This window comes from Eucyclogobius newberryi, unplaced genomic scaffold (genome assembly GCF_026437365.1).
Source record: "Eucyclogobius newberryi isolate DKJ021-1_F unplaced genomic scaffold, fEucNew1.0.hap1 SCAF_20, whole genome shotgun sequence".
Lineage (NCBI taxonomy): Eukaryota > Metazoa > Chordata > Actinopteri > Gobiiformes > Gobiidae > Eucyclogobius > Eucyclogobius newberryi.
Window position 1 is genome coordinate 15,672,452 of NW_027315835.1, and position 18,431 is coordinate 15,690,882.

General features: G+C 41.5%; 1 protein-coding gene across 1 annotated transcript in view; it reads left to right on the top strand.

Moving 5' to 3' along the window:
* Positions 1-3,039: 3,039 nt before the first annotated feature.
* Positions 3,040-18,431, top strand: part of nrg3b (neuregulin 3b) — a 311,990-nt gene continuing 296,598 nt past the window's right edge. Inside the window, 2 exon segments of the mRNA XM_072455883.1 lie at positions 3,040-3,938; positions 3,940-4,825. Coding sequence (XP_072311984.1) covers positions 3,903-3,938; positions 3,940-4,825 — 922 coding nt within the window. The 5' untranslated portion in view covers positions 3,040-3,902.

An 18,431-nucleotide genomic window follows, 5' to 3' on the forward strand; every position in this document is an offset into this window, starting at 1 on the left:
TTGGGCAAAGTCCTTGAGAAAGTTGTTTACCAACAGTTTAATAATTATCTTGTAATTAACAATTTGTTTGATGTTTTCCAGTCTGGCTTTAGATCATAGCACTTAGACTGCTCTTATAAAAGTAACAAACGACATCCGTCTGAGTACTGACGCAGACAAAGTCTCTGTCTGAGTGCTGCTTTTGACACTGTCGATAATGGGATCCTTTTGCAACGGCAAGAGGACTGGGTGGTCATCACTGGCACTGCCCTAAACTGGTTCAGGTCCGATTTACAGGGACAGGGAGTATTTTGTTGAGATCGGTAATTGTGTCACAGACTGCATGCCCTTGTCCTGTGGGGGCCCCAAGGGTCAATCCTGGGACCCATTCTATTCAAACTGTATATACTGCCATTGTGGCAGTTAATGTGCAGCGAAAATGTGTCCCATCACAATTATGCAGACGACACTCAGAATGATAGTTTCACTGGCGGCAGGTGAATATGGGCCAGTGGATTCACTCTGTCACTGCATCCCACAGATCAGTGTGTGGATGCAAAACAGCTTCCTTCAGCTGACCTCAGACTGAAATTATTGTTTTTGTTCAATTATTATTGAAAGTGTTAGCAGTCACTTCCAGTCTCAAGTGAGACATTTGGATTCAGATTTTAACTTTAGCAGCCATATCAAATCTATAACATCAGCAGCTTTTTATCATCTGAAAAACATATAGTGTCTAAACGAGACTAGGAGAGACTTTTCCATGTATTTGTCTCCAGTAGATGAGACTGAAACGGCCGCTCACTGGCCTCTCCAAACGAGCTGTAAAACAGCTGCAGTACATCCAGAACGCTGCTGCTCGGGTCCTGACTAGAACCAGGAAGTACGATCGCATTAGTCCTGTTCTCAGGTCTCTGCACTGGCTCCTGTGGCTCAGAGAATAGACTTTAAAGCAGCTCTGCTTGTGTACAAGTCTCTCCATGGCCTAGCACCAAAGTACATCTCGGACATGTTAGTGCCATATGAACCATCTCGGACTCTGAGGCTGGTGCCCAGAGTCAAGACTAAACATGGGGAATCTGCATTCCAGTTTTATGGAGCTAAAAAATGGAACAGTCTCCCTGAAGTTGTGAGACAGGCCCCTACGCTGGCACCGTTTAAATCTAGGCTAAAATAGTTCTGTTTAGCTTTGCCTTTGAATGAAGGCAATTTATCTCAAATTCTTCCATGCTTTTAATTTTGCCGTGTCATTTATATTGTATTGTGATTTTAACATGGTTTAACTGTTGTAAAGCACTTTGAGTTAATGTTGTAAAAACTGTGCTCTATAAAAAAACTTTGATTGATTGAGCTTTGATAGAAAACAACTGAAATAAGTGTATTGCCATATTTTTCCAACTAAATATTTGATGTGGATTTGAACAAATTTGTCATAAATCAACCTTGAAGGTGCAAACATTTTCTGATGAACGAGTTTCCACCTGTTTGTAACCATGGAGATTCCTTTGCTTTGCTTGAAAAATCACACAGTATGAGATTACAATTTTCTATACAGGTGTTTTATCGGTGAATAAATATCTTGAAAAAATCTATTCTTATAGTGAGTCGGTTAGCTAAATTGGAGTGTGATGTCACCTGCTTGTCTCCAGGAGGATGGATCTATTTAATGCCATACTGTGGAACATTCAGAGCAAAGCAATAATGTAGCGGACCCTCCTGTAGGAAGTGTTCACTGTCAAAAAATGATTAGGCCACATAATATGCTTATTTGTGCACACTGTTTTTGTGCAGATTTGATAAAAAGTACAAAAATAAATAAACAATGCATTAAACACAGTGGTGGAAGTAAAAGTACAGAGGCAGAGAAGTATCACAAAAAATAAAAATACAAAAAGTAAAATTACCAGTTGAGAAATGTATTTTAGAGTTTAAAAAATCATGTTTAAGCGCTATTGACACATCATATTGTAGTGTGCTGATATAAGATGTACAGAAATAGAATACTGATTCCTAAAACTTAGGTACAGTACTTTCACTTTTGTACTTCTTTACTTTCCACCATGATTAAACGTGTTTTGGTGTGCATCATTACCATACCAATACCATAAAGAGTGTGATAAAAGAACACTGCCACCTATAGACAAACGCGCAAACAACGATGACTCAATCCAGAAATCCCCTTGAAAGACCCCAGCCAGGTTGTGTTTGGCAAGTGTGTTTGTCATTCCTAGTCAGATCTGAGCACATGGCATTATCCATAAAGCCACTTTGGCCCCCAGCCTGTCCTACTGGTGTAAATCCTGCTCTCCCTGCTGCCCAGTGGACGTGCCACTTCACTCCCCGCTCGGCCCGGCCTGAATTCAGCGGACGTGCGTGTGTTTATTCGCTCGCCATGAGTGCGCGCGCCCCTGTCCTCCACCTCACCGCTCCCTGGGGTGTGTCTCACTGTGACTGCGCCCCCGTGAGCAGCTCGCATGTCCTCGCTCTTCATCTCCACTGCTGCTGAGCTCGACCCACACGCTTTCTCTCTCTCATCCAGCCTTCTTCTTTTTTTTTTTTTACTTCCCCGCGATCGGAAAAGTGCGGACTTCGGAGGCGCGTCGGAGAATTGGGGGGAGAGAGCGCGCGGTCGTGGGATAGGAGCAAAACAAACAAAAAAAAAACAGCAGAAGCGGTAGAGTCACATCAGTCAGCGCAGATTGAGGCAGCCCCCTTCCTCACCCATCCCTCCTCCTCCTCTTCTTTTTGCCTCTCCGTCTCTCCTCAGTCTGCAGCCGAACGAGAACAGCCGCCGCATCATTTTTTTAGAGCAGCAGCAGCAGCAGCAGCAGTAGCCCCCTCCTTTTCTCTTCTCTCTCCCTGCATCGCTTCTTTCTGACTCCCTCTCCCTCCATCCTCCTCTCCGCTGCTCCTTGCACCACTGTGAGAATGCAGCGGGGGTAAACCCAGCATTCTACAGTCTCGCCGTTATCCGCGGGATCCATCATCGTGGTGGACGGGGACTATCCAGACGCGCGATCCTGTTGTTCAGGTGGATTTGTCTTTCTTTTGTCTTTTTTTCACTGTCAGGCGTTTGCTTTTGGACCAGATGTACCTCTCCGGACTCTTTCCCCAGCCTCGGCACATCTGGTCCCGTTTGCCCTGCCCCTGAGCGCAGTCTGTGTGATTTTTGCCGGCTTTTTGGCGGCTGGATTTACTGACAGCTGGAGTGCGCAAAAGGGTGGCGGGGGATGGAGAGCAGGCAAACTTGAAAGACTGCAAAGAAGAGTGGAACATTTTCACAGTGTTTGCTTTTGGTGGGGGGGAAAAAAAAGAATGAGTAAGGAACTTGAATAAAGGTGGTGGCTGACACATTAAGGAGTGTATGCGTCTGATAATCACGCAGCTGAAAGGAGAGAAGGCTGCTGTCATAGCCTGGCGTGTTGATCTGCGCACGCACACACGCACATGGATTTACAGCTTGAGTCTGAAGCTCACCACCCAGCGGATCAATACCTTTCTCTACCTTCTTTTTGCCTTGCTTCTGTCTGTTTTTTTAAACGAGGCAGAGAAGCATCCTGGGAATTATCCTCTGTTCGTTAGAGCTGAACTACAGCGAGACACCTCCCCCCCTTTTTTGGCCACTCTCACCTGTCCATAACGTGCGTGCAGGCTGAAAGTGTGCATGTGCTCTGTAGATGGTTGCGTGTGTGTGTGTGTTTGGGTTGTTGTCCACCAGAGGGAGTGAAGCTTATACCGCTTGTGAATGCATTAGAGTGCTGTGCAGGTTTTAATTAATAGTCCAGTGTGTGATAGCGTGTCAGCTTGTGTTGTAGGTGCATTCGTTTGTGTTCAATATCTGCATGTAGAGAAGAGCAGTGTGTGCTTGGCTATACACTTAAAATGTCCGACATCCCTTCCGCGCCTCGTCCCCTTCCTTGTCTATGCCCTTGCATCATCCGGCCACCTGTTTGACCTCCCATTCACACTCAAAGACAAAAAAAGCAGCAGCCACCCTCCCCTGACAGGATGAGTGAGCGCTCGGGCACAAGCTCCCTTGTTCCCATGACACTGGAGGAGCCAGGGGCCGAGCAGGCGTCGCCAAGAGCCCAGGGGCCCCTGCGCTGTGGTCCCTGTGCGGTATGGCCCCGGCAGCAGACCTGGCTGTGTGCTGTCCCCCTTGTCATGGGATTTGTTGGACTGGGACTAAGCCTGATGCTCCTCAAGTGGATTGTGGTTGGTTCGGTGCAGGACTATGTGCCCACCGACTTGGTGGATCCCAAAGGTAGCATTGGACAGGACCCTATATTCCTCTCCAAACCCAGTGCCATGCCTAAGGGCCAAGACATTCCTGCCACGACCACTACATCCGCAGCTTCAACCACTGCTATCCTTTCTACTACCACACTGCTAGCCGCTGATGGTACAGCCCCAGCACCTAGAACTCGATCAGGACCTCCTGCCAACCATTCGGCCAATGGGAGCTCTCTGGGTGGCGAGGGTAACCATGCCCCACATCTTCACAACCGTGTGGGTACCCGCATTATTGGAACTGTGGTTACTGCCTCGACTACTCGTGCCACCCGGCTAACACCGCCACCCAGCGCGAAGGAGGTCACCCCGAGAAACGCAGTCCGGAAAGGGATCGGGAATAATGGACGTAATGGACCTGTAAACTCCAAACCTGGGCAGACTGTGACCGTCACCTCCACATCCTCGTCCACTGTCACTCCTGCTGTCAAAACCACTGCCAAGCTGCCCCTACCCTCCTCCCAGCCGGCTGTCCCGTTCAAGCCAACTACACGCTGGAATCATGGGCGTCCAGGTAAAGGCCCTGCCACACGGCCACACCACCGCTACAGAACTCGTAAGTCCTCTTTTGGTTACTTAAGAGTGTGTTTCGAATATTTTTCTTGCTTCAAGTTGTTTGTCAAGAATATGTAACTACTGCCAATCAGAATAACACCCTTTGTTGGATATCCTTTGATATGACTCAGTCAGATAATTTTAATGGTTTTATTTAACCACATGGATAGTGGGTTCTCAAGAAGCTTAACATTAATCATATTCATTAGCACAAGCTCATATCAAGGGATATCACATTTTTTCAGCCCTCTCATCTTTATCTTTCACTCGTGCAATAATCCAATATGAATCTTACCTCCAGAGAAGATTTTTTTTCACTTCCCTTTTTCCAATATGGTTGTAAAGTATAGTCGCTCGTCCAATGTATCTTGTTTTGACTGTTAGTTGGCTTAAGCTTTTCGGTGATGTCATGCGTGACCGAGGCCGGTGTATTTTGTGTTATGAAAACAAATAACACAGAGCTAGAAGAGGTGTGGAAGTGGGAGAAAGGTTAGCTCTCACCTCCTGTCTAGAGGAATCAAGATAGGGCAAGGCCACAGGTCCCATTCAGATGAGAGGATACGGGGAGGCGAGTGGTGCTGGGTAGACCCTCAAAACACAGCAGGAAAAAAAGCAGTTGGATACAGGGATAAAAAGGAGGTTGCAGAGGACAAGTGGAGAGAGGTAGAAAATGGTGGAGGAAAATGTGGGAAGCATAACAAAGCGATAGACGAGAGAGTTTAGTAAGAGATGGCAGATGGAGCTGGCTAAGTGATGCAAGTGCTGGAGGAGACAGAGGGTAGGGGAGCTGTGGATTTTGCATATTTAGCATTGTGTAATGAAGGATGGCTTTGTGATTATTCACCTCAAAGCAACAACCTTTCACAAATCACCGGGAAGATATTTGGACCAGCGTGGGGCCGGGTGTAAGATGAATACGCAAGCATTTTTAGAGATTCTGCTCTAGAAATCTCAGTATCATCACTATGGTGGATAACTACTTAGTGAGTGAGCCTGCAGTTGAGCAGCAGGCAGAAATAACCGTACAAATAAAATATGGAACAGCAGATAATAGACTTCCAAACTCCCAAAGTGGGTGCATTAGTTCAAGGGTATATGCTCCATCCATTCATAAACCCACGTTGGATAGTGAGTTCCTGGTATCGTTCTTGCCACTTGAAAAGCTTCTTGCAAGTTTGAAATTAGGAATGAAATGAGGATAGAAGAATCTATTACTTGCAATACTGGAGCGTAACAATTACATAGGAATGTACAGGGTAACTCAACGACCCCCCTTACTATTTACAACTCAATCTCATGTCCTTTCAATCAATGGATTTATTGATTCGTGGTATTCTAATTCAGTTACAACCCTTGTCTTCACTAAGCCTGTCTTGCACTCCAAATACTTACAATACTGAATGTACAATAGCAGCTGAAACACATTTTTTTGCTGTTTTCGCTCTTACTAAGCTTCTTTAAAGGGCAGGGGAAACTAGAACTCTACTTTTTCCTGTATTTTTAGCGTGGATCACATGCTTAGATTTCCGGTTGGCTACATAGAAACCTCTTTTTTATCAGCGGAACTCATCAATGGCATTGATTGCACGAGGAACCAAGGATCAAGTGACGTGTTTCTTGTCTAACTCTGGGTTACACATCGTTAGCATATGGTTAGACATTAGACAGTAACTATTCCTTATAGTGCAGAAAGATAAACAAATGATATTCCACAAGTGATATTTCGTTTTTGGCCCTTTATATTTTGTCATGAAATGTTTGACGTAGAAGTAATGGGGCGATTATAGAGTCAGTGACATTGTGGTAATCATATTAGTTGTAGTAGCAGGCCGTAGTAGCAATTTAGCATTTCCATTAACTGTAGGACTATAGATATAAGTAATTATAGCAGATACTATAGCAGTGATTATAGAAGTTGAAGTAGGTTTTGAGTAAAAGCTAAGTGACAGTTTGCTTTCTTTAATATAGTACTTAATCTCTTTTGACTACATCACTTCTGCTGCTGTACATTTAAAAAGCAAATCATCTCGGCCCCACCTCCCATCTGAACATCAAGGCTCAAAAGCTCCCCTCAAATCTGCACTCAGCTAATATATGCTTTCTGGCACACAAGTCGTTTTCAGTGGAACCGGTGGATAATTCTCCTCCATCCTCAATGTTGACATCATGCGGAGCAAACTGACATTTTCCCCCACTTGTGAAATCTTTATCCTCGAATTTGGGAAAATATCTGTCATGAAACAGGTGGCACTTTGCAGCCAACCAAAACACATCCATTATGCTTGCCAGTTACATCAGAGAGGAGAGGAGTTATATGGGAATTTGCAAGTAAACGGAGGCGTGTCGTATAGCGTCGATGCAAGTCAAGTCTTCCTTCATGTTTTCCAAAGATAACTATGAACTTCAATCACTGCATTCGAGTATTCAATGGTAAATGGTTTCTCAAATGGAAAAAAAGGGGCCTTTGAAAATGTAGACAAGTTTCAGACATTCAGTTTGTGATGCCCTTCTGAATTGTTAGCAAGGGCATAACGCTTTTTGTTATATTTTGATTTCTCTCTTTTTAAATTCCACTCCAAAATGGTAATGTGAAATAATGGAATAATGGCAATGGAAAATATGCAATAAAGCCCAACACTAATTGTTTATCTCTAATCACTGAAATGGACACAGTTGATAAAGTTTGACAGTTTTCTCCATAACCTTAACCAAGAGCAAATTAAACGTATTTTCTTGGCTCTGTCAGATGAAAATGTATTAGTCTTTTATTATGAGATAAGATAAGATATTCCTTTATTGTCCCACATGGGGAAATTTCATTGGTGCAACGCAGGAAGATACAGAGGTAGATACAGAAGAACAGATCACTTATAGGAAGTCTGAAAAACACTTTCAGTAGAAGATCTCCTATAAACAAAAACTCCCATAGACAAATAAATAAATACATAAATACCATTGCATGTGATCACGACAGTAATTGCACATGAATGTGTCACGACGGCACATAGATTGCACATGAATTTCACAGTAATTGCACATGAGTCACAACAGTAATTGCACATAAGAGATGAGGTCAAACATTCAAATCCTGCCACATCGTCAATGAGAAAGAAGTGATCATGTTATTGAACAGTAACTCGCATATATGCAGCATCTATACAATACCTTAAGTCTTGTTATGGCATTGCTTCTGTAGGCCATTTACTTCAGTGCCATAGTTGATTTGCTTAAGCCTTGTTTGCTTTATTTTTATATAACCTTTGCGGGTTGTGTTTGCATCTATAAGCCTAGAGCAAACAAAATAGCTTTATCTTTAGCAGCTTTTGTTTTTATAAAGCTAACACCTTTCTCTGGACCATAAAATCTGCACTTGTGTTGTATAATACAGTCTATGTAGATGACTGAAAAGGCCTCTTCTCATTTTATGATGAAACACAGTGTAAAACATAGCTTTAGGTGGATTTTTCTTTATGCTCAATTCTGTAATGTAAAATGATAAAGTAGTAAGTAATGTTGTTGTGAATGGGGTTGTGTTGCACATAATGTGGACTGAAAGAAGCTAACAGGATTTCTGTTTTCTGCCTCGCTCATTGCTGTTTCTCCTCCTGAGCTTAATTAATGTGTTTTGGGAACTGAACCCTTTGTCTAAATGTACCCGTCTTCCCACATTGCCATTTCCTGTATGTTTGCCATACAAGTAAAAAATATTGCTTTGAAAGAGCAATTTTATATGAATGTTTGGATATAAAATGCAGTTTGAGCAAAAAAAAAAAAAAAAAGAAATATCCAAACTGTTTTTAATCTCATTCACTGTCTGTTATATTAAACCAGTGACACAGCTGCGTTGTACAGCATTGAAGTTGAAATTTTTAACGATCAAATTAGGCTCAGGTTAACTGTCTTTAATAATGAACCCACTTCCAGATGACTTTTATTTAACTTTGACTGTTGGCAATTCATAATATGTAAAGAAATAAAAAAAAACTTCAAGCACAGTCTTTTTGTTGTATGATTGACAAACAGTGTGAAAATTGCATCCTTGCCGCAGGAAAATAAATCAATATATTTTAAAAAACGTGCATGCTTCACAGATTTTTATACATTTTGTTTTTGCTGAACTGTGATACACATTTTTTATCCATCCCCTATACATTACCTCACATTCAAGAGGAGACAGACTGACTACAAACATGCACACAAACGCAAGCACACTCTCGACTCTATCATCCGGTTATATACATTCAATGCTATTATGTTCCCCTCTCCATTTTCCACACACAAGCCCCATTGGCTGAGGCGTATACGAGGGAAGCTATTGGAACGGCGCTCTGTTGGAAAACCACAGGGATGAGTGGCTGGCTCTTGGCCCATCCCTCTCTCTCAGTCAAGTGCAGTTGTAATTCTATGCACACATCCTGAGAGCCTCATTCCCACTGGTGAATTGCCACCCACATTTAGCATTTTTTGCTATTCAAAGCCAGGCATTTTGTTCTTCGGCTGAATATTAAACAAGTAAGGTCATCTTTCTTGTGTATCAGGAGCAGCTTCAAGTGTGTTCATAGCATCAGTTGCATAAAGAAGCTGGCACGGTGCTTAATTAGTGGTATACATCAAGCCACTCAAACTACAAATAGGAAAACAGATGTGCGCTCTGGACATTAAGAGATACATTTCATGAGTCTGCTCACTGCTATATTCTGGGAATAAAAACTCGTTTTGCTTTAGAATAGTATTTAAAATTACACCTAAACTATGTAAAAATGTGCTGCTTTGCAGTAACTTCAAAATGTGCCAAAGGTAGGTGCAAGTTAAATTGATTTAAATATCTATTTCTTCCTTTCATTGTTGGAAAATCAGATGCTTTAAAACTATTATACCAGCGATAACATTACGACCACCTGCCAAATTATGAATGTACAATGCCACTCTTACTATTAATGTCTACCTTTTTTGTTGATATAAATGTATATTTTACTAGGAACAGACTGGAAACAATCAGACTAGAGCTACAGGAGAAATAAACTCCTCACCAATAGCCAGTGTGGTTATTATGTCCTACCTTTATTCCAGATTGCTCAGGACAGCACCAGTAATCACTGTTTTCCTGTCACAACAAAAAGAAGATAATAGGATTTGTTGTTTGCTGACATACACGTGTTAAGTTATTGCTTTTGTTTTCCGTGCTATACATGAAGGCTGCTGGGAGTGTTACTGTAGAGGCAGTGGTGCGTGTAAGGGGGATTAAAAACAAAGATCTAAATCCTGCGTGTGCCGCTCTCTTGGGGGTCAGGGCGCCTCGGTGGACCCTCCTGTCTGTCCTGGGACACGCTTCACTTGCTCGGAGCCTGGCCCAGACAGGGATGAGCGAGCAGCTGCACCTACACTACACATACTCCATTGACTGCTATCAGAATGTGTTTATTATCCAACATCCAACAGAGAGTGTGGGTATGTTTGAATGATAAGTACAACAGTGAAGGAGGCTGTTTTTGGAAGCTGGTTGAATTGCTAATGAAAATAATGAATAATGTAGTATCTATTTTTGCCTAACTGCAATAGTTGGTTGTCTAAAATATAAGCGCATGGTCACCAAAATAATGCTTACTATAGGCCAGGCTTAATATGGCTGTGCAACTCAATGAATAAAGCATTTACTCCTGAATTAAAAAGTAATACCAGCGAAACTAATATGCAAGTAAAACATTATTATTTGTTGTCAGGATGTGTTGTGCCAACATTGCTGCTTTGTAATTGAGGTGTTAATATACAATACATTAGCTAGGTTATCAACATTATAAGCTAATTTACATGGCCCACATGTGAATGAATTATGTCACAATTTAATATTTATCCAAAAAAAATCCTTTATTTAAAGATCAGCTCAGCTTTTTAAGAATTTTTCAGGAGGCTTGATGTTCTCTCTTTTTCGTTGTGTTAATTAAATGCTGTCCATGTTTGAAGTGCATGTTTGAGGTTCACATGTCATAAGCTGTCAAAATATGCACAAATCTTTATGCGAATCTCTACTATTTTGTCCATTGGGCTCAGTTGGCCCCAAGCACATCCACAGAAACACTTGACACTGATGGGCACCAATTACAAAGCAGCAGACATACAGTAAGTGCACTTGGGGCACATAAATTAGTCCACAACGACAGAGAAGGTTTGCAATTTAGTAGGAAGTGGTTGCATAGTCTTTTGATTGGTTCTAATCAGAATATGGGCTGTGGTAGAATGGTAGACAGTGACAAAATAATGCAGTGGTGCACGATGTGATGTTTCACATATTCATGCTGATTGCTTTGACATCTCCATAGGGACGAGCAGGTGGCTGCATGAAACAATTGTTGATGATTATTATACATAATCTTATTGATAGATATTTTTTTACATATTGTTAATCTGTACAATATTCTTCAAACTGAATTTAAAGTGATGCAAGTGACAACATAGAGACATCATGCATGGACTGTTGAACACCTTTGCACTTTCTATTAATAGACTTCATTTATCTGCTGATCAGCCTCAGGGCATTACCCATATCTGCGTTTTAATACATTTTCACTTTCATTCTGTCACCACGGCCTCTACGTGATGTGTCATTTATAGAACGGAATCAGCAGCCTATGCAAATCACCAGTGCTTATCGGGCTAATATATTAGCCTCTAAATTATAAATCCATTTTATGACGTCATGAATGTGTGCGGGAGAGAGAGAATAATGACCTGTTCTTGTGTTTTGGATGTCAAGATAATGGGCATGGTAAAAATGAAAAATAAAAAATTAAAGGGAAACCGGGGAGCAATAATTAAATATTGTACAGCAAGAAAGGCAATAGCGAGGGACATTTATTATCATTGCGCTCGAGAAACAACACTGCACTGACAGGTATAACAGTGAGTCTCAGGAATAATTAATTCTGTGGGGAGGGAACATGTTTGGATGTAGCATACATTATTTCTGTGCAAGCTTGACAGGTAAAACACTCCTGATAAAACACTTTCAAATAATGAACTATTGTGAGTCAGGAAAAAGTGAGAGAACTGTACAGGAAGTTAGCCAAGCATGCACTTTTCTTGCCCTTATTTAGTGTAATGATGCATGTATTTGCAGGTGGAATAAACTTCAAATATTCTAATTGGGGGCTGGGATAGAGAACAATGGGCCTCTGTACAATGTTGACCTGTCTATTTTTCATTATTATTTTGAATAAATATTATTTTAAATACCCTAACAGCCTGTTCAGACATGTATTAATGTTGTACTGAGGGATTAAAGGCGTTAGATTTACATTCTCTTGCAGATTGTAACACAATGTGTTGCATTTGGGTTACATGTTATTATAGGTTCTTACAAAGTGAGTTGCATTTGAGTTACATCTTATCAAATGTTGTTACATAGCGAACGAGTTGCGTTTGTGTTACATGTTACGACTGGTTCTTAAACAGTGTGCTGAGATTGGGTTGGATGTGTTATTACAGTTTGTTACATGCAGAGTGTTACAATATAATCGATGATGAAAACTGCGGTCATAAAGCCTCTCCTAAAGAAGAGCAGACTTGATGTCGCAGTACTGAGTCATTACTGGCCCATCTCTAATCTGTCATTTTGGGGCAAAGTCCTTGAAAAGGTTGTTTACCAACAGCTCACAGATTTCCTCTTAATAAGCAACTCATTTGATGTTTTTCAGTCAGGTTTTAGACCTCATCACAGCACTGAGACTGCTCTTGTCAAGGTGACAAATGACATCCGCCTGAACACTGACACGGGCAAAGCTTCAGTCTTAATTCTGTTAGATCTGAGTGATGCTTTTGACACTGTCGGGATCCTCTCACAGAGACTAGAGGACTGGGTGGGCATCATTGGTTAAGGTCCTATATGTAAGAGAGGAAGTACTTTGTTGAAATTGGTAACTGTCTCAGACCACATGGATCAGTGGATTCACTCTGTCACTGCATCCAACAGATCCGTGTGTGGAAGCAAAACAACTTTCTCCAGCTGAACTCAGACAAGACTGAAATCATCGTCTTTAGCCACAGAAACAAAGAAAATGTGTCAGCGGTCACCTACAGAGTCTCGCTCTAAAACCTACAAATCTAGTTAGAAATCTGAGGAATAATAATGGAGTCAGACTTTAATCTTAACAGCCACGTCAAATCAATCAAATCAGCAGCTTTTTACCATCTAAATCATTGGCAAAATCAAAAGTATAGATTTTAAACCAGACTTGGAGTGGCTTATCCATGTATTTGTCTCCAGTAGATTAGACTCCTGTAACGGCCGCTCACTGGTCTCTCCAAACGAGTTGTAAAACAGCTGCAGTACATCCAGAACGCTGCTGCTCGGGTCCTGACAAGAACCAGGAAGTACCATCACATTAGTCCTGTTCTCACGTCTGCTTGTATACAAGTCTCTCCATAGCCTAGCGCCAAAGTTCATGTTAGTGTCACATATGGCTACTAGCCCATTGTGCCGGTGTCCGAGCGCAGCCGCATGGCAGGAGCCTGGGGTGAGGGTTAGAACACATGCTGGTCAGATTTTCAGTCGGCAGTAAGGCCACTGTAAAGTCCAGGAAGAGCCGGGCCCCACCTCCCCACTGATCAAGAGTGACTTTTAACTCTAAAAGCTTGTCTGGAACAATTAGTTTAGCAAAAGCTAAATCTAGGGAGGGAGCAGACGAGACTGGGTCCAAACATGGGAAAGAATCAATCTAAAAGCGACGTGCCCATCCCGGAGACGCCTGTCACGCTGGCAATGTCAAATAAATATGGGAAAGAGTGTCTGGAGTGTCTGCCAGTGTTTTCCAGGTTTTCCACCTTGCGGCTCACTAAGCATGGACAAAATGTATGAATCATACATTCAGACAAAATGTATGAATCATACATTTTGACAGCAAAATTGTTAAATTGGAAATGTGCTCTACTAATAAACTTGCCATGCCTTGCCATGAATTGGGTAATGTAAAGCTTACTTGTAAGAGTTTTGCCAAAGAAGTCAATTTAAAAACTAAAATATAGCAATTTTATCTATCCTTTCAACCTGACAGCCTTTGGCTGGCTGTGCACCTCACAATTGGAAGGACCTGGCCACAAATAGACCGAACTCTTCCCTTAACCTTTTTTGACTCTGGTCAGTGCTGGTTGATGGCGCTAAAAGCCTTGGGACATTCACTGCTTTTCCTGTGGGACTCAGCATACAGTTTCTCACTCTCTCAGGGCTTTTGCGATTGAGATGACAGATAAGATAAGATAAGATAAGATATTCCTTTATAGTCCCACATGGGGAAATTTCATTGGTGCAACGCAGGTAGATACAGAGGTAGATACAGAAGAACAGATCACTTATAGGAAGTCTGAAAAACACTTTCAGTAGAAGATCTCCTATAAATAAATAAAAACTCCCATAGACAAATAAATAAATACCATTGCATGTGATCCCGACAGTAATTGCACATGAATATGTGTCACAACAGCACATAGATTGCACATGAATTTCACAGTAATTGCACATGAATTGCACATGAATTCCAACAGCAATTGCACATATGACAGAATTGCACATCAGTATTAGGTTAGGTCAGTATTGCGCCGGGATAACGTGACGATCTCCGGGTAAGACGACTGTTCTCCGCAGTTTCATGAGTTCCTCCTTTGTGGAAACGCGGTACGGCGCAGGCCGGGGGGCGGGGCCGGAGCCGGGGGGCGGGGCCGGAGCCAAGACACATCGCAACGACACGACGAAAACACTCAATCCAGCCGAATAAAGTCAAAACAAGTTAATTTAAAACGATTCCAGTGCGTGTCCCGATCGTTCGTGAAGTTCCTCTTTCATATAAACGTGTATATAAACGTGTATATAAACGTGTACCGACGACACGCCGTACTTTAGCGCGGCCGGAGGGCGCGGGGGGGGGGGGGGGGGGGGGGGGGGCTGGTGGGCTCGCTCGGAGCTAGCTCACGTCACAACAACACAACGAACGCAACGAAAAACGCTCAAATCCAGCCGAAAAAAGTCAAAAACAGTTGAATTAAAAAACTATTCCAGCGCGTGTCCCTGTCGTACAGTAAAATAGAAAAAATATACTAACTATATTTACAAAATATAGGAAATAAAGCACAAAAAGTGTGAGAAAGAAGAGAGAGCGTTTACACCGGGCTGCCAGCTGTACCAGCGCCTTATGACGACAAACCTAAAGTTTGAAAGACATATTTTTGGTGTCATGAAATATATTAAATTAGTTTTAATACATAATCATACGAACATAATTCTGAAAATAAAATAAATACTGCATATTAAATCAATTTTGTTTGCAAATCATACATGTCACATGTTTTTGCAGTTTTTAAAGTCTGATTTGAAGCCTTATTTAAGATTTCAGATTTACTGAAAGTCTTATAGAGTTGGCCTCTCACTTAACAGCCGAGGGACCCATAGATTGGCATTGCCTGCTTCAAACTGTGACAGAGGCCATTTAAGGGTTTCTTAAAGGCGGTATGGACGATTTTTCGGCGATTTGAGAACGCAGGCGGAAGTGCGCATGCGCACTCCCCCGTGTGGACTGATACAACACACACGTGCGTTTGTTTATTAGCGCAATGGAGCGCATCGCATCTCTCGTCTCCCGTAGATTTCTGTCCACTTCTGCGTCAGCTCGAACAGTCTTTCTCCGTGTTTATTTTGCCCCGTACACTGAGGGAACTATATTATGATAGATCAATGCGCTTAGGCACGCAGAAACGTGGGGACGAGCCTGACGCGGCTGCAGGTGAGCGGTAGGTGCGTTTTATGATTGATACGTGGCAGGACAAATGATTTATCCACGCCACGAGGAAATATGATAAAAAATTTGCTGAAAAAAATCGTCCATACCACCTTTAATGTCACTTTCTGATTCATGATGACAAAATGCCCGTCGGGAGGTGAAAGGCAAAAGATGAGGTGAAGCATTGGGATCTGTTGGGTGAAATATTAATGTATGGGAAAAGAGAACATGTAGTATTATGTGTGTATCCGAAAGTTTAAATAATTGATGATGGTTCTCTATTCTAAAGCACTCTAGACGTCCCAAGCTTCAGTATGAGCTACTTACTCTGCCGGGCTGTTTTTGAGAAATGCTAATTGTCAATGGTAACCTTTTTAAACACCAGAGTTGACACCAGAGCTGACAATAAGAAAAAAACAACAACTTTGCTTTCGTAGTCAGCATCTTCTTCCTCATCACTTCTCTCCTAAACACATCTGAAGCCACCCAGCAGCGTTAATGGGAAAAAACAGTTCCCACTGCAGAATAAAGGTGTTCTTAGCCCGAGAAAAGAAATAATCCTAATTGAAAATAAACGAGGGAATTATTACGGTGTCTGAAACGTCTGTAGAAATAGGGTGTGGAGCTGTACAAGAGACAGGGCTGAGGATTGACTATGATACGAGAGCGCACGGGGACTAACGCTAACTCACTCATTGTAATCACAGACTGTCATGCCTACTTAGCCACAGTGCTCTTTTGGTCCTTGGGTATATGTTTTTTTAGAATTAGGCCGTGTAAGCTGGAAACATCTTTATGCTTTCATTCAATAGAGAAAAGAGGAGCAGTCTTGAACAGAACCGAAATAGGGTGCATGGTGGTGGAATAGTGTTAGAATCTCCTCTCTGGGGATCATAGATTAACATTTGGTCATCTCTGCTTGTAACAATGAATACTATATCGACGTCTTTATACTAATGAGGACATTTGATTATTTTTTTGTACTACAATCAAATTTGAGCTGTAGTAGTGTTGAAGAAATAACTTGTATGACTCATTATAGATACAAACGAACCTTTTAAATGTGATTCTGGGGATAATCCTGCTTTTGGGTCAGTGCGTTAGTGGCAATAGTTTCTATATTACAGTTTGATAGCAATATATTGTTTTTCAAAATGTAGTATTGTGACAGGCCTGGTAAAATACAAATGCATCAAATCAAATCAAATTTATTTATAAAGCACAATTCATACAAACTGCAATTCAAAGTGCTTTACAGTATTTAAATCAATCAATAAAGTAAAACACAATGCAGTTTATAAAAATGTAAAACAATGTACATCAGAGTAAAGTAAAGAATAAAAATAATGTAGTATAAGATAAGATATTCCTTTATTGTCCCACATGGGGAAATTTCATTGGTGCAACGCAGGTAGATACAGAGGTAGATACAGAAGAACAGATCACTTATAGGAAGTCTGAAAAACACTTTCAGTAGTAGTATTAGTATAATGTAGTCATAGGCGCGACTAAACAAAATGTACTCTGCAATAACCTATAGTTTGGCTGATGTAGCAAAGTCAATAACACAAAGTTACCTATTAAGACCTTTTCTCTTAATTAGCCACAATGTTCTCTTGAGATTCACGGCATGATAAAAACTGTGCCTGTATTTTCGATAAGTGCGAGTCACTGCCCAGGGTGTACCACATCCAAGGCCCGTAGTCATGAGGATAAGCTCCCAGGAATACGCTGAAGAAGATGAATGAAAGATATCCCAAAGTTCCTCTTCTGAGATGTGGCGGTTGGTGGCGTTGGCAGTGGAGAGAGGATTACGCTCCATCATATCTGATCTGAGCCTGTTAGATCCCAATATTGAATTACTAGCCCTGCAGCGTCTCTAGTTCCGTTATCAATTTGCAAACGCGGAAAGCGAGTGGACGGCAGGGCAGTCCTTGTATAGCTTTCAGGCAGTTTTCTGGAAGGTTGTGATGAAACTAATAATAGCCAATTTCGAGAGACTGGCAGTGTGATTCAGGCAGTGCAGCGCTCGGAGTAGCTTGCCTAGTCACCTGGATATATGGTCCTATTTTGAGGGGATTACTATCACAGTCCTCCTACAGTGATTGCATAAAGCCAGCCGTTAGCCATTGTAAAAATGCATTCACGGCTCACAAAGCTTTTAATGTGGAATTTTACGGACGTGTAAAGATGGTGGGAGTTGATGATGGAAAAAAATGCAAGTAGGCATGATTAAGACAAAAGTGGAGGCAAAAGGATTTGACGTTATCAGCAATAATTCCAAAAAGAAAATCATTTGAAGCAATACTTAAGCAATACTCAATCATAAAGATAATTCTTTAGACGTTTGTCTTGGCTTGGGACTGGTGAAATGGCTGAATTAGATCATCTTTTATGTTTCCACAGCCACATTTTTTTTTTTAGCTATAATTTTGTTAGAATACAGCTCTTAGTGTTCCAAGGTCTTCTAGATTTGTATCGTTGAAGACGTTTTGCATTTTGCTTCATCATTTTTACTTTATAGATTTACCAATCATCAAACATAACAAAAACATTGTACAATTTTTACTTTCAGTTCCATTTTTTTTCCAGCGTTGGGCGACAAAAATGGATATAATGATCATTGTAGCATTATTTTAGTAATGTTTTTCAGACTATATTCGAACATTGCATCAGGAATGTGCTCAAATGTGCCTGAAAATGTCTTGGCTGAGGTTCAAGTATGGCACAAAATAGACCATAAATTGAACCACAAAAGTGCAGAAGAGAGTGAGAGATAACATGTTTCTGTCTCTACTTGAGGTCTGTTATTAATCGTTTTAATTATAGACGATACACTTAATA